Source organism: Carassius auratus, chromosome 36 (assembly GCF_003368295.1).
Source record: "Carassius auratus strain Wakin chromosome 36, ASM336829v1, whole genome shotgun sequence".
NCBI classification, from domain to species: domain Eukaryota; kingdom Metazoa; phylum Chordata; class Actinopteri; order Cypriniformes; family Cyprinidae; genus Carassius; species Carassius auratus.
The window spans coordinates 19710837-19726051 of NC_039278.1; the positions used below are offsets into that span (position 1 = coordinate 19710837).

The 15215-nt window shown below is 36.0% G+C and overlaps 2 protein-coding genes across 3 annotated transcripts in view; one reads left to right on the plus strand and one right to left on the minus strand.

Annotated features, from left to right (window-relative positions):
- Nucleotides 1-5647, minus strand: part of LOC113055568 (ankyrin repeat domain-containing protein 13C) — a 12379-nt gene extending 6732 nt beyond the window's left edge. The window contains exons 1-3 of the mRNA XM_026221965.1: nt 5173-5647; nt 2248-2289; nt 1420-1524 (exon numbers count right to left, since the gene is read on the minus strand). Coding sequence (XP_026077750.1) covers nt 1420-1524; nt 2248-2289; nt 5173-5458 — 433 coding nt within the window. The 5' untranslated portion in view covers nt 5459-5647. The remainder of the gene's footprint in view (nt 1-1419; nt 1525-2247; nt 2290-5172) is intronic.
- A 542-nt stretch (nt 5648-6189) lies between these two features.
- Nucleotides 6190-10906, plus strand: LOC113055570 (phospholipid-metabolizing enzyme A-C1-like). Of its 2 annotated transcripts, XM_026221970.1 has the most exons (5): nt 6190-6555; nt 7407-7462; nt 8147-8285; nt 8844-9112; nt 10520-10906. In XM_026221970.1, exons 2-5 carry the CDS (start codon nt 7430-7432, stop codon nt 10619-10621), a joined length of 543 nt encoding a protein of 180 aa, XP_026077755.1. In that variant the 5' UTR covers nt 6190-6555; nt 7407-7429; the 3' UTR covers nt 10622-10906. The 2 variants fall into 2 exon arrangements, with proteins under 2 accessions (XP_026077755.1, XP_026077756.1); XM_026221971.1 differs by lacking the exon at nt 6190-6555 and having other exon boundaries at nt 6657-7462.
- The last annotated feature ends 4309 nt before the right edge of the window (nt 10907-15215 follow it).

Here is a 15215-nt window from a genome sequence, read left to right on the forward strand (position 1 = left end):
GGTATGAAAATACTGAAATATTACAAAAAGTCCTGAAATACCATCATAAGTACTGAAATAGTATCAAAAGAAATAGTATTCAAATGATTTAAGTAATATCAACAGTATCACAGTATAAAAAGTAAATTCTATCAAAAGTAATTAAAATAGTATAAAAAGTACTTAAAGAGTATCAAAATAACTGGAATATAAAAGTAACTGAAATATTATGAAAGGTACTAAAAAATTATTAAAAGTACCGAAATATTTTTCAAGTTTACTGAAATATTATCAAAATTGAATAAATGTTATTAAACATATTGAAATAGTATTAAAAGTAATGAAAGAGTATCAGAAGTATTTAAATAATATAAAAATACTAACATTTGTGACCTGAATAAATGATCTCTCCAGTGATGTGTGGTTTGTTCGGAGGACAATATTTGTCTGAGACACAACTATTTGAAAATCTGGAATCTGAGGGAGCACAAAAATCTAAATACTAAGAAAATCATCTTTAAAGTTGTTCAAATGAAGTTCTTAGCAATGCATATTACTAATCAAACATGAAGTTTTGATATATTTACAGTAGGAGATTTACTAAATTTCTTAATGGAACAAGATCCTTAATTAATATCCTAATGATTTTTGGCATAAAAGAGAAATGTATAATTTTGACTGCAGTGATTCGTATGCAGCGTCTCCTTTGTGTTATCATCATTATCATCATCACTGAGAAATTAATAACTTCATTCCACAACATACTAAGCCCTTAATATTATGCTAAATTATGTTTCTTTCTAAGATGCCTCCCAACATGTGAGATGCAGTAGAAGCGGTCCTAGGTGAAACACAACGGGAAATAAAACCGATTATCGGTCGACCGTTTCACAGATGTCAGTGTGTGAAGGTTTCACTCTGTTTTTCATTTCTATCAGACACACACTGATTCCTGTGTAAAGATCATTAGCTGAACGAGCTCTTCATTAACACAGACGGAGCATCGTTATGAGCTGATGAACACACATTAATGCTCACAGGACTTTCAGTGAACTAGCGCTGATGATGTAACGTAATCCAGAGAGAGATTTAATCTGACAGACACTCGTTTCATCTGGACTCCTGCTGTCCTTAATGAAGGAGATCAGAGCGGACACACACACACACACACACACACACACACACACACACACACACACACACACACACACACTCTCACTTTTACAATAATCAGTCCCTGTAACATTCAACATTATTGAAACAATTATTGTGCAGAACGAGTAAAGGGTGTTGGGAATTAAAAGTGCTTGCAGGATCCTTTAGTTAAATGTATAATACATCTAAAATGTATTTTTTATAAAAAGACCATATACATAAATACAAATATAAATATAATATAAAAATATTCCCAAACACTGTAAGAGTATATGGGTGCCGTACTCATCTGTCGGTCTCCGTAGCTGATGGCCTCGGCGAGTGGACTCCATCCCTGAGCGTTCTTCACCTTCACTGGTGCATTATGGGCCAGCAGCAGATGAGCACACTCTGAGGAGAGGAGATCAAGCTTCGTTACAGTCCTGAACGTTCACATCCATCACTCTCATACATTAAACACTAAATACAGCTACGCTCTCAAACTGTACACTTCTTCCAGTCAAACATTGTGTTCATGCATCGTTCTTCATAATAAAAGACCCTCACTTTGGCGTTTTATTATGCATTACAGATGTTTTAAGACACAGCAGAACCCTTTCACCCATCATAAAAAGACATGAATATGAGAATAAACAGCAGTGATAAAACACTTCTGATGATATTTCTCATGTTCAACAGCTGTTCTAAGCACGTAACGCTCCAGAAACCTATCAAGAACACACAACACACATGAACCATTCAATTACAATCTGTATTTAGACAATCAGCTGCTTTCAGAAACATGTACAGAGTGACGTCATGACAATTCCTCATACAGGAAAAAACTAATAACAAAAAATATTATAGTAAAGGATTGCGTATTTAGAGTAATAATAATGTAAGAACAACCATGAGAATGAGAAATAAAAAATGCAGAAGTCAAAGTGACGTGTTGACGTGTGTGGTGTCCCTTACACAGAATTAGGGCTCTGCATTTCACACACACACACACACACACACACACACACACACACACACACTCTCACACACACACTCTCACACACACACACACACACACAGCGAGAGACAAACACCCAGTCAAGCATTCAGGTGTATCAGAAGCGGGCGACTCACCTTTATGACCCATCATAACGGCCAGATGAAGGGGGGTGTTTCCTGTAACAGACGATACCGAGTCATTTATAGCCATTTATTATTTTTAAATATGTCTGTATCTTTTATTCCAGCTGAGTTAATCTGGATCAGGAGTGCTCGGTCACGCACGTGTAGAGACGCAGAGTGATGCAAGAGCATGAAAACAGGTAACACAGGTTAGAGAATCAAACCGGCTCAGAGACGGATTCATAATCCAACATGCAGAGAAAACACGAAACTAACGCATGAAACTAGTGTTGGTTCTACGTCAATATAATAATATCATTATGTTCTGAACGGTTGAAGTTCTAGATCATCGTTATTGATTGTTATGATGATCACCACATTTTTTGATGCATTAAGGTTCTAGACCAGCATGTTCTGGATTACTATGGCTCTGAATAGTACAGTTCTAGATCGCTGTGGGTTATTATGATTCTTATTAAGGCTCTAGATCAGCATGATTCTGGATTGCTATGACTCTGAATAGTTACTATTTGAAATCAACACGGTTAACAATGATTATAGTTCTTGATCACTTTATTATGTCTTTGAATAATAACAGTTCTAGATCATCATGATTCTGGATTAATGTGGCGATTAATAATTGATTACCACATTCAGACATTTAGGTTCTAGATCAGAATAGTCTGGATTTGTATAATTCTCAATTACTACATTTTTTAATTATTAAGGTTCTAGCTCAGCATGATTCTGGATTACTACGATTCTTGATCATCGTGTTTTGAGTAATTATGGTTCTAGATCAGCTCTGAATACAATTAATAACAGCTGTAGATCACTGTGGTTCTAGACCAGCATGATTCTGTATAATCTAAATAATAACAGCTCTAGATGATAATTGTTCTGGATTGATGTGATTCTCGATCAACATGTTTTGAGTAATTATGGTTCTAGATCAGCTCTGAATACAATTAATAACAGCTGTAGGTCACTGTGGTTCTAGACGAGTATGTTTCTGTAAAATCTAAATAATAACGGCTCTAGGTGATAATTTTTCTGGATTGTTGTTATTCTCGATCAGCATGTTTTGAGTCACTCTGGCTCTAGATCAGCTCAGAATACAATTAATAACTGTAATGGATCACTGTGGTTCTAGACCAGCATGTTTCTGTATAATCTAAATAACAGCTCTAGATGATAATTGTTCTGAATTGTTGTGATTCTCGATCAACATGTTTTGAGTAATTATGGTTCTAGATCAGCTCTGAATACAATTAATAACAGCTGTAGGTCACTGTGGTTCTAGACGAGTATGTTTCTGTAAAATCTAAATAATAACGGCTCTAGGTGATAATTTTTCTGGATTGTTGTTATTCTCGATCAGCATGTTTTGAGTCACTCTGGCTCTAGATCAGCTCAGAATACAATTAATAACTGTAATGGATCACTGTGGTTCTAGACGAGTATGTTTCTGTAAAATCTAAATAATAACGGCTCTAGGTGATAATTTTTCTGGATTGTTGTTATTCTCGATCAGCATGTTTTGAGTCACTCTGGCTCTAGATCAGCTCAGAATACAATTAATAACTGTAATGGATCACTGTGGTTCTAGACCAGCATGTTTCTGTATAATCTAAATAACAGCTCTAGATGATAATTGTTCTGAATTGTTGTGATTCTCGATCAACATGTTTTGAGTAATTATGGTTCTAGATCAGCTCTGAATACAATTAATAACAGCTGTAGGTCACTGTGGTTCTAGACGAGTATGTTTCTGTAAAATCTAAATAATAACGGCTCTAGGTGATAATTTTTCTGGATTGTTGTTATTCTCGATCAGCATGTTTTGAGTCACTCTGGTTCTAGATCAGCTCTGAATACAATTAATAACAGTTGTAGATCACTGTGGTTCTAGACAAGCAAGTTTCTGTATAATCTAAATAATAACGGCTCTATATGATAATTGTTCTGGATTCTCAATCAGCATGTTTTGAGTAATTATGGTTCTAGATCAGCTCTGAATACTAATAATAACAGTTGTAGATCACTGTGGTTCTAGACCAGCATGTTTCTGTATAATCTAAATAATAACGGCTCTAGATGATAATTGTTCTGAATTGTTGTGATTCTCGATCAACATGTTTTGAGTAATTATGGTTCTAGATCAGCTCTGAATACAATTAATAACAGCTGTAGGTCACTGTGGTTCTAGACGAGTATGTTTCTGTAAAATCTAAATAATAACGGCTCTAGGTGATAATTTTTCTGGATTGTTGTTATTCTCGATCAGCATGTTTTGAGTCACTCTGGTTCTAGATCAGCTCTGAATACAATTAATAACAGTTGTAGATCACTGTGGTTCTAGACAAGCAAGTTTCTGTATAATCTAAATAATAACGGCTCTATATGATAATTGTTCTGGATTCTCAATCAGCATGTTTTGAGTAATTATGGTTCTAGATCAGCTCTGAATACTAATAATAACAGTTGTAGATCACTGTGGTTCTAGACCAGCATGTTTCTGTATAATCTAAATAATAACGGTTCTAGATGATAATTGTTCTGGATTGTTGTGATTCTTGATCAGCATGTTTTGAGTAATTATGGTTCTAGATCAGCTCTGAATACAATTAACAACAGCTGTAGATCACTGTGGTTCTAGACGAGTATGTTTCTGTATAATCTAAATAATTACAGTTCTAGATTGTTCTGGATTGTTGTGATTGTCGATCAGCATGTTTTGAGTCACTCTGGTTCTAGATCAGCTCTGAATACAATTAATAACAGCTGTAGATCACTGTGTTTCTAGATGAGCATGTTTCTGTATAATCTAAATAATAACAGTTCTAGATTGTTCTAGATTGTTCTGGATTGTCGATCAGCATGTTTTGAGTCACTCTGGTTCTAGATCAGCTCTGAATGAAGTCAGATCGCTCTCACCGTGCACGTCTTTCTGCGCGATGTTCTGTGTCCGGATGAGCGAGGACAGCCTCCGCACGTCCCCGCGGAACACGCACTCATGCACGGGGTACGCGCCGTCAGTGTCGCCGCTGCTCTGGTTCTGCTGCGAGCTGGAGCGGAGGATCTTGTGGTTTCCGCCGCTGAGGATCTTGCTGCTCCGGTGGGCTTTGATCGGCCCGGTGGCGGCCGGCTCCTCATCCGGTTCCAGCAGATCCAAACCCGTCTTGCGCTCTTTGCGCACCGAGCGGATCTTCTCTCCGGTCATATTTACACAGATGAACGGTGGACAGCAGCAGCCCGCACAACATGAACACTGTCCGGTGACTCAACGGAGACGGACGGGAATGAAACACACACCGGAGCGACGCATCGAACGGTAAACAAACGACACACACTCACACACCCTTTGAGGAAGAGCCATCTGCCATATTCCGCTCGCACTCTCGCGAGAATCATGGGCGGGTTTAATGAACATAGCTCAGAGTCTCGCGAGAACGAGGGGACACCCTCATGCATCGAAACGATCCTCTCTACTCTCGCGAGAGCGGGGAGATTAAAGAGATTGGTTAGTCTCGCGAGAGTAGGCAAATATGCCTGGCAAGCCTTCGTTTGTTCAGCCTACGCAAATTTACTGAGATTTTTGGCCCTTTTTTTAATCTATTATCTATTTATCTATTTATCTATTATCTATTATATATTATTATATTATTTATTATCAAAAAGAAAATCAATATAGTGAAGATTTATTTTTGGCATTTTTGCCTTTATTCAGACAGGATTTTTATTTATTATTATATTACATGTTATTATTATATCAGCACATTTTATTTATTATATATTATTTTAATATTATTATATGATTATTTTAATATGTGATATTTATTATATCAGTATAAAATCCGTATATTTAAAATTTATTTTTGGCCTATTTGCCATTATGTAGTTTTTTTTTATTATTATATTATTTATTATTAGTATAAAAATCGCACAATAAAATCCGTATATTGCAGATTTATTTTTCCTGTGTTGTTAGGATTCACATGCACCAGACACAAGGTCACTGTAAAGGTAGAGAAATCCATAAAATTCCTATGAAAACATGACGTGATCTCTACCCTCTTGATAAATGAATAAAAGCTGAAAGTGCAGTCAGGTTGATGTGTGCCAGCGTTTGACCCGTGAGTGACCGCCACAGCAGTAAGTTCAGATCATTTCAGTGCAGCGGTCAAACACTGCACCTGTCCTGTGTCCTCTTCTTCTTCAGCACACACACACACACACACACACTGAGTCAAAACTGAGTCAGACTCACATCCAATGGAGGCTTGAACTCACTCAGCTGATGATGACATCTGATCATAAGTAAGTGATGTTTATTTCATATTTCATATTGTGGCTACTGTTTTTTTATGTTTTATTTAATTTTATGTTATGTTTACTTTATTTCCAATAATTATGTTTTATTTAATTTTATGTTATGTTTACTTTATTTCCAATAATTAACATTTGGATTTAGTTGACTGTAATAACCCTGAACTGAGTACATCTGAGATGACAATTAAATCTGAAACATCTATTTAGATATTCATATTCAGTTAAAGTGCAGTTTATACAATTGTTTTCCAAATATTATCTTTGATAAACATGCTTCATGGCACAGGTTTTTCCGCTGGTTTCTCTATTGTGAGAGCCTGTGAATCATGTGTGTGTGTGTGTGTGTGTGTGTGTGTGTGTTCATTGTCTTGTGTTACTCCAGCATTCTCTGGCTGTTTTCCCGCACATGCTCAGAAACACTACACATGTTCACAAAAGTCAACTTGTATTGATTTCAGTGTTGTACTAATGTCTGATGATCCATCGTTTGAGCAGATTTAAAGGGACAGTTCACCCAAAAACGAAGATGACTCACACTCGTGTCATTCCAAACCTGTGTCTTTCTGCTTGGTTTCACACGAGACTTTTGGTCACCAGTTCTGGTCCCCATTGACCTCCATTGTATATTTTGTCTATATAATGGAAGTCAATGGGGACCAGCAACTGTTTGGTTTCCAACATTCTGCAAAATAACTTCCTTTGTGTTCAACACAAGAAAGAAAGTAAATGATGACAGAATTTTCTGTTTTTGGCGAACAGTCCCTTTAACGTCTTTATATGAAGGATCATTCCCACTAATGAAGAAGATTTAAAACAACAGATTACTTTTCCTCCATCAGAATGTGCAGAATTCTGCTGTGGGATGATGGATAGTCAACACGGAAGAACTGTTAATGTGAGTAAACAAGCACTTTGTTTTTAAAAAGAGAGTTTATTTAGAAATGAAGCAGCTTTGTGGAAATGACGGCATGCACAGAAGTACAATGTCCTTCATGGAAAAACTTTATCAGTATCTGTGTCTGTCTAAAGATTCCTAAATCGAGATACATAAAAAAATGAATTAAGATATAAAGTCTTGTTTTCTGAAAAATGCATTCAAATGAAGTGAGTTTATACTTAAAACAAGAACAACTATATTTTAGAAAAATAATCTGGTTCTCCCTTTCAATTAAGATAATTTTTTCTGTCCCTATTTGCACATATTTTAAGCAAAAACTCACTTACTTCTGATTTTTTATTTAAAAAAAAGCCCTAAAATAAAATAATTTTTCATGTCAAGTAAAAGTATCTTGATTTTTTAATATTTAGGTATTTGTATTATACAGGATTTTTATCAAGTGCATGTGTCTGTGGCAAACAGAGAATCAGGATGTGCCAGACAAGCCAAAAATACAATTGCACTACCCATGGTGCACTGCTTTGTGTACTTCTGAATCTATTAGAATCAACTTATGACCTATTAAACGATCATGACAAAAGATGAGTAATTGCTGACGGACTTCAGGGAGAAATTATTTGGGTTTTATTGTAATCTGCGGTTTAGAGAAGCTTCTTAGAAATCCGTGTGTTTGTGTTTCAGATGGCCTCGAGTGAAGCTGATAATTCTCAGTGTGATGAGGAGCCTCAGCCTGGAGACCTGATCGAGATCTTCAGACCGGCTTATCAGCACTGGGCTCTTTACCTGGGAGACGGGTACATCATCAACCTCACACCTGTCGGTCAGTGCTACACACCACATTTAAGACTTGTGCACTTCAACTGTATATAAACTTATCATCCATAACACAAGCAAACTGATAAACGGTACGTGATGCAATGAAACAGGTCACCATGTACAACATTCTACGTTTATTAGTCTGTTCATGTTTAAACAGTATTTATAAAAGAGAGAGTTACGCTCCTTGATTCTGATTGGCTGAGCCGCGTTCAAAGCTGTTGTGAATTACGCTACAAAGTAACACACCTTTGTTTTTTTCTGTGTTGCTTGGCAACCACTTTGTAGCAACCACAACTGTTTCTGAGGAGCTACATTGTTTGGTGGAAGAATACTGTTGTTAAAAAAGCAATAAGCCCTGTGAAGCAGTGGTTTACACTGAATTTATAACAGCTAACAGAGTTTTAGTCACTCCGCTTTGTTTTGTACCAAACAATGCTCCTTGGCTGTTACAAATTCAGTGTAAACCACGGCTTCATGGGGCTCAGTGATTTACTATGATCCAAAATGGATAGATATTCTATATGCAACTCAAATGCATCTTAACTAAATGTTTGGTCAGATGAGAGTCAAGCCACAGCTGTGTCCAGTGTGAAGTCCGTGTTCAGCCGGAAGGCCGTGGTCCGCATGCAGCTCCTGAAGGAGGTCGTGGGAGGAGATTCATACCGGATCAATAATAAATATGATGACAGTCACACGCCGCTGGCCGTGTCGGAGATCATTGAGCGAGCGCAGCTTCTCATTGGACAGGAGGTGTCATATGACCTGCTGGGAAGCAACTGTGAGCACTTCGTCACTCTCCTGCGCTACGGGGAGGGAGTCTCTGAGCAGGTCTAGTGCTCTTCTTTTGTCTCTGTGTGCACAACACTAACACTGGATTATTAACACACTTCTTAGGGAGCATCTGCTGTGAAGCTGGTGTTCAAACAGTAGTGTACTGTATATAAAAGACAAATGTTGTTTTGATTAAAAGAGCTGCTGTCTTGAAATGTGAATATTTGAGTTATCTTAAGGTCAATCCAGGAAAGTTATTTTAAAATTAAACTTTAGCTTGTGACAGCTAATTTACTTTTACCATCTGATATTGAGATATAGAAACCTACATTTGTGAGATATAAACATAGGATTGAGTTATAAACTGCAATTATAAGAATAAACAAAGTAAATATTTCAACAGTCAGAATTGTGAGATATAAACTTAGAGTTGTGTTATACTTAGAATTGTGAGATCTAAATCTAGAACTTTGAGATATAAACTTAGAATTGAGAGAAATAAACTTAGAATTGTGTTGTAAACGTAGAATTGTGAGAAATAAACTTAGAATTGTGTTATAATCTTATAATTGTGAAAAATAAACTTAGAATTGTGTTATAATCTTAGAATTGTGAGAAATAAACTTAGAATTGTGAGAAATAAACTCAGAATTGTGTTATAAACTTAGAATTGTGAGAAATAAACTTAGAATTGCGTTATAAACTTAGAATTGTGTTATAAACTTAGAATTGTGAGATATAAACTTAGAATTGTGAGAAATAAACTTAGAATTGTGAGAAATAAACTTAGAATTATGTTATAATCTTGTGAGAAATAAACTCAGAATTGTGTTATAAACTTAGCATTGTGAGAAATAAACTTAGAATTGCGTTATAAACTTAGAATTGTGTTATAAACTTAGAATTGTGAGATATCAACTTAGAATTGTGAGATATCAACTTAGAATTGTGAGAAATAAACTTAGAATTGTGAGAAATAAACTTAGAATTGTGAGATATAAAAACTTAAAATTGAGATATAAACGTAGAATTGTGGTATAAAGTAGAATTGTGAGATATAAATATAGAATTGAGATATAAAAGTAGAATTGTGAGATATAAACGTAGAATTGTTAGTTATAAATGTAGAGTTGAGATATAGTCTTAGAATTGTGAGATATAAACGTAGAATAAAGATATAAACAGAATTGTGTGTTATAAATTTAGAATTATGAGATTTAAACATATAATTGAGTAATAACTTGAAATTATAAGGAAAAAGTTTTAAGATGTGCACTTATATTTGTAAGATATAAACTTTCAATTGTCATATCTTTCTTGATATAAATTGTGAGATATAAACTGAGAATTGTGAGATACCAGTCTAGAATTGTAAGTCTTAATTGTGATATCAAAAGTCACAACTACCTGTGTTTGATGTTATTTCTTGTTAATCTCATATAGTGTGTGATTTTGTGTTGGCAGGCGTCACGGGCCATAGGTGCCATCAGTTTAGTGACGGCCGCAGCGAGTGCTTTCTCAGTGATGGGACTGATCAACACACGCTCCAGAAACAGACCCTTCTAGAGCCACTCCAGATCCAGCTGAGCTTTTCATTGAGTTTGAATGTCCTCCATACTCAGGATTCTTTGGCTGAAAAGTTGTTAAAATGAAAATTAACCTTTGCTGTGATAACTTGACATAGTATCCAAAGAATGGATATTAAAACGGTAGTAAACTAGGATTTCGACTGTAAAAACATATTTTTTACATTTAATATCAATTATTTTTATTTATAGTTAAAATTTTTCCAAAGTGTATTTTATTAATTTATTGTTGTGTTACAATGCAATGCACTTTTGCTGTGACTTTATCTGGAACTCACGTCATAAAATAAAAATGTAGCTTGCCTGAATAAAGTAATTTTGAAAATTTCTATTTTTTTCTAATTAATATTATTTATTTGTTTTTAAAATAAATTATTTATTGCTGCTTTATAAATATTTTTCTTTTTTATTTTTTTCCTTTTTTTCTTTTGTTTTATTCAAATTTAGACTTTTATTTTTGACTAGATAATATTTTTTCCACTATAGAAGCAATCAGAATGTGATTAAAAACAACCTACAGCACATATATTAGTAATAACTGTTTTTAATTACAAACTTTACATGTATAAAAATAACAAGCAGCTGTGTGGAATCAGCGCAAATGCTTATTGGACGTAGCAGCTGATTGGTCGCTCAGGTGTGACGGGGCAGCTGATTGGTCGACTGAAGTGTGACAGAGCAACAGCTTTATTTTATTTTTTCAGCTGGTTTATGGTTTTAAACGAAAAATGTAGGATTTTTTAGGATAATTTTAGTACTTTTTATTTTTAGATTTTCCATTTTCATTTTAGTTGAAGTTTAAGTTATTTTGTTGTGTGTTTTTTATTATATTCTGTTTAGTTTTAGAAAATCATTTGAGTCAGTTTGGAAGTTTGGAGCAAGTTGGCGAATCATTTTAGTCAGTTTGAGGATCGCGAACCATTTGAGTCGGTTCGGGATTTGGGAGGGTGAATCATTTTAATCAGTTCGGAGTTCGAGCATGAATCATTTGATTCAGTTCAGGAGTTTCAGAGCGCGAATCATTTGAGTCCGTTCGGGAGTTCGGAGCGGGTTCGCGAATCATTTGAGTCAGTTTGGGGATCGCGAATCATTTGAGTCAGTTCGGGAGTTTGGAGCGTGAATCATTTTAATCATTTATGGAGCTCGGAGCGGGATTGCGAATCATTTGAGTCAGCTTGGAAGTTCGGAGCGGGTTCGCGAACCATTTGAGTCAGTTTGCTTACTGTAACGCAGTTACTTTTGACAGTAACTAATACTGTAATGCATTACTTTTTTAAAAATTAATTTTGACTGAAGTGCAGCGTAACCTGTTTGCAGCAGCGACGCATTGTAGGATTGGTGGATGCCAACCACTGTAAACACGAAGACGCACTGTGGGCGTGTCTCCGTTTATTCAAGTGTGTCAAGGCGAGAGCAACACGAGTTTCTCAAAGTGGAAATATGCTCATTATTTCACTTTAGTTGAGCATAAAGATAAAAACCTTTTAGTCAAATGTAAGCTGTGTCTTTCTGGTTTGAATGTCCTATCCTAGCCCACGGATTTCCAATCGGTGCGCTCAGATTTTGTAAACCGTACCCTTGGTCTTTGAATCTGTGCCCACGAATTCATAATCTGCGCACACTTTCACAATCTGTTCCCATGGATTTGTAAACTGTAGCCTACTCACGGATTCATGCAGCAAGCTCCTACGTGTTAACATACAGTTTTAATGAATATTATTATGTGGAATGGGTCTACAGCAAAGTGTCTTAAGTGATTCTCTGTATGTTTTTCTCATACAGGTGAAACATTGTTGAAAACATGCAGCCTGTCTCTACTGTGGAGTCACCGGCTTTCAGTCAGCTCCTTAGCATGATAACATACATTTCATTTTTAACAGCATTTATATATATGTAGTGTGTGTGTGACGTACAGATCACCCATTGTTTATGACAAATTAGGAAGTGCGCATTTAAATGGGTTGTGCCAGTTGGGTGATGCGATCGGTTGTAATAGAGCATCACAGTCCCGCCCACAGCTGGTGCCGGAAGTAAAAATTCAATGCAATTTCTGCATTGATATTTGGGGGTATAAGCCATAAAAATTTAACCATACGTGGTAGACTTAAAACCAGCTATGGCTGTACTAAGCGATAGTAAATGCTCATATAAACGCAAAAGGATCATGTGGCACTAACCTTGTTTTGATATAAATGCCTTTTATTTGCGATGTCTTGGCTAAGTACTTCATTACCCACAATCCTGAACAATCCCACAGTGATGCATCTGATTGGTGGAGCTCTTGTAAGCATCTAGTTAAACCCCGCGAAGGTCCGTGAAGACTGAAGATCATTAATAAAAAAATAATATAAAATAAAAACCTGTGTTGCGTTTTTACACGGCAGACTTATCAGTGCAATCATGATATCCATGGCTGCCACGAGAGTTTTGCAGGGAGGTTGGTAACGTTAGTTAGCATTATCGTCAACTTTAGTTAGGCTACTGTAGCCTTCATATGGTATGAGTCATATCAAGCACTTTATAATGCCACTGTCAAAACAATATTTAGCCTAGGCATACCTTTTTGTGCATTTACTGAACATTTGTGTAATAGCAACATGTTTTGACGACTGAGCAGTGATTGCAGTCAGGTACAAAGCACTGCAACATTGCTGACTTTATTGTTAACCACTTTCACACACGCACACAATATAAAATACACGATAAATATATAAAACACTATTTATGTACACGATTAATACTGAAAGAACTGCTATTACTCCACATTCACTATATAAAATAAAATTCACTGGAGGAAAAAGTTTGCGAGGGCGGCTGTCATCAGATTTGGATGTCGCTCAAAAAAGGCTCGTTGCCTCGTTCGCGGTCAGGCGGCAAGGAAGTCGACCGGAAGTTGAAGTCGGCCGCGTGCCGACATCTTGTAGCAGAACTTCACTTGCGTTAGCATCCCATTGACCTCCCATTCATTTTGGCATCACTTAGACAGCGAATAACTTTACATCTGAGGCGTTTAAAGACTCCATTTGTCCATTATTTATTTCTAAAGATACACGACAATATATAAAGGGCTCCATTACCTTCTATGTTACATTATGGCTCCGTAGAAACAGTTTTTGTAAAAATAGGCTAACGATTGCGTCATAACCACTCGACTCTCTGTACAGACAGGAGGAGAAGCTTGCAGGCAATTAACTTAATATGGCGTAAAATACTATAATGTATTTTAAAATACTATACAAAATAATTAATCAGAATACTTACTCCTGCTCACTCACACCCAAGAACTCCCCGCTCTAGTTCACCGTCTCTGCAAGATTAACGATGACCGTTTTCACGCACAGCTACTACCACATCTCAACACAAAATCAAGGCTGCCAATGTTTTTTTAAATGTGGTTAGGAATATGGTACCATATCGAGTGTGACTTTGTTAAACACTTTGTTAAACACTCTTTCAACCATTTTATTCTGAATGTACCAAGAAGAGATTCAAAGTCAATGGCTCTCAAACCTCCATGTTCATACTCTTTTACCATATGAAATTTACGTAAATAATGTGTGTTATTTTTCCAAATAAATTTAAATAAGATTGAATTCACCGATTTAATTACTCAAGGGGCAGTATACAAGGCTTGAGTTAAGTAAATAAGTTTGGATATTCCCTCAGTTTTAGTTAAGAGAATTCTACCCAATGTAGTTCTCGAGATAACCAATGATTTAAGGATTTTTTTCATACTTTCTATTTTAGAGTTAAAATTTGAATGTTCTCTATTAACAACAATATTTGTAATCATAACCCCTAAATACTTAACCTCCTTTTTTACTGGAATGCCCTCTATAACGTCTAAGTTACAATTATGGATTGCCATTAATTCACATTTTTTAAAGTTTAGAATCAGGCCTGATGCCTTTGAGAAAACATAATTTTTTTCAATAACTAATGGAAGTACCTCTTTATTTTTATGAAATAAAAGAGTGTCATCTGCAAATTGGCTTATAGTAAAAGTTCTGCCAAGAATGTCTATGCCTATATTATCTGTGTTTATATAGTTCGGAGTGTGAATCATTTGCGTCAGTTCGGGAGTATGTATATGTATGTATGTTTCTCGAAATTGATTCTGAATAATTCAGATTGCTTTCATTTATTTATTTCAATAAATTTATTTCATTTATTGAATTTATTTATTGTGAATCATTTGAGTCAGTTTGGGAGTTCGTAGCGGGTTCGCGAATCATTTGAGTCAGTTCGGGAGTTCGTAACAAGTTTGCGAATCATTTGAGTCAGTTCGGAGCGCAAATCTTTTGAGTCAGTTCGGGAGTTCGTAGCGAGTTCGCGAATCATTTGAGTCAGTTCGGGAGTTCATGGCGAGTTCGCGAATCATTTGAGTCAGTTCGAAAGTTCATAGCGAGTTCGCGAATAATTTGAGTCAGTTCGGAGCGCGAATCATTTGAGTCAGTTCGGGAGTTCGTAGCGGGTTCGCGAATCATTTGAGTCAGTTCGGGAGTTCGTAGCGAGTTCGCAAATCATTTGAGTCAGTTTGGGAGTTCGTGGCGAGTTCGCGAATCATTTGCGTC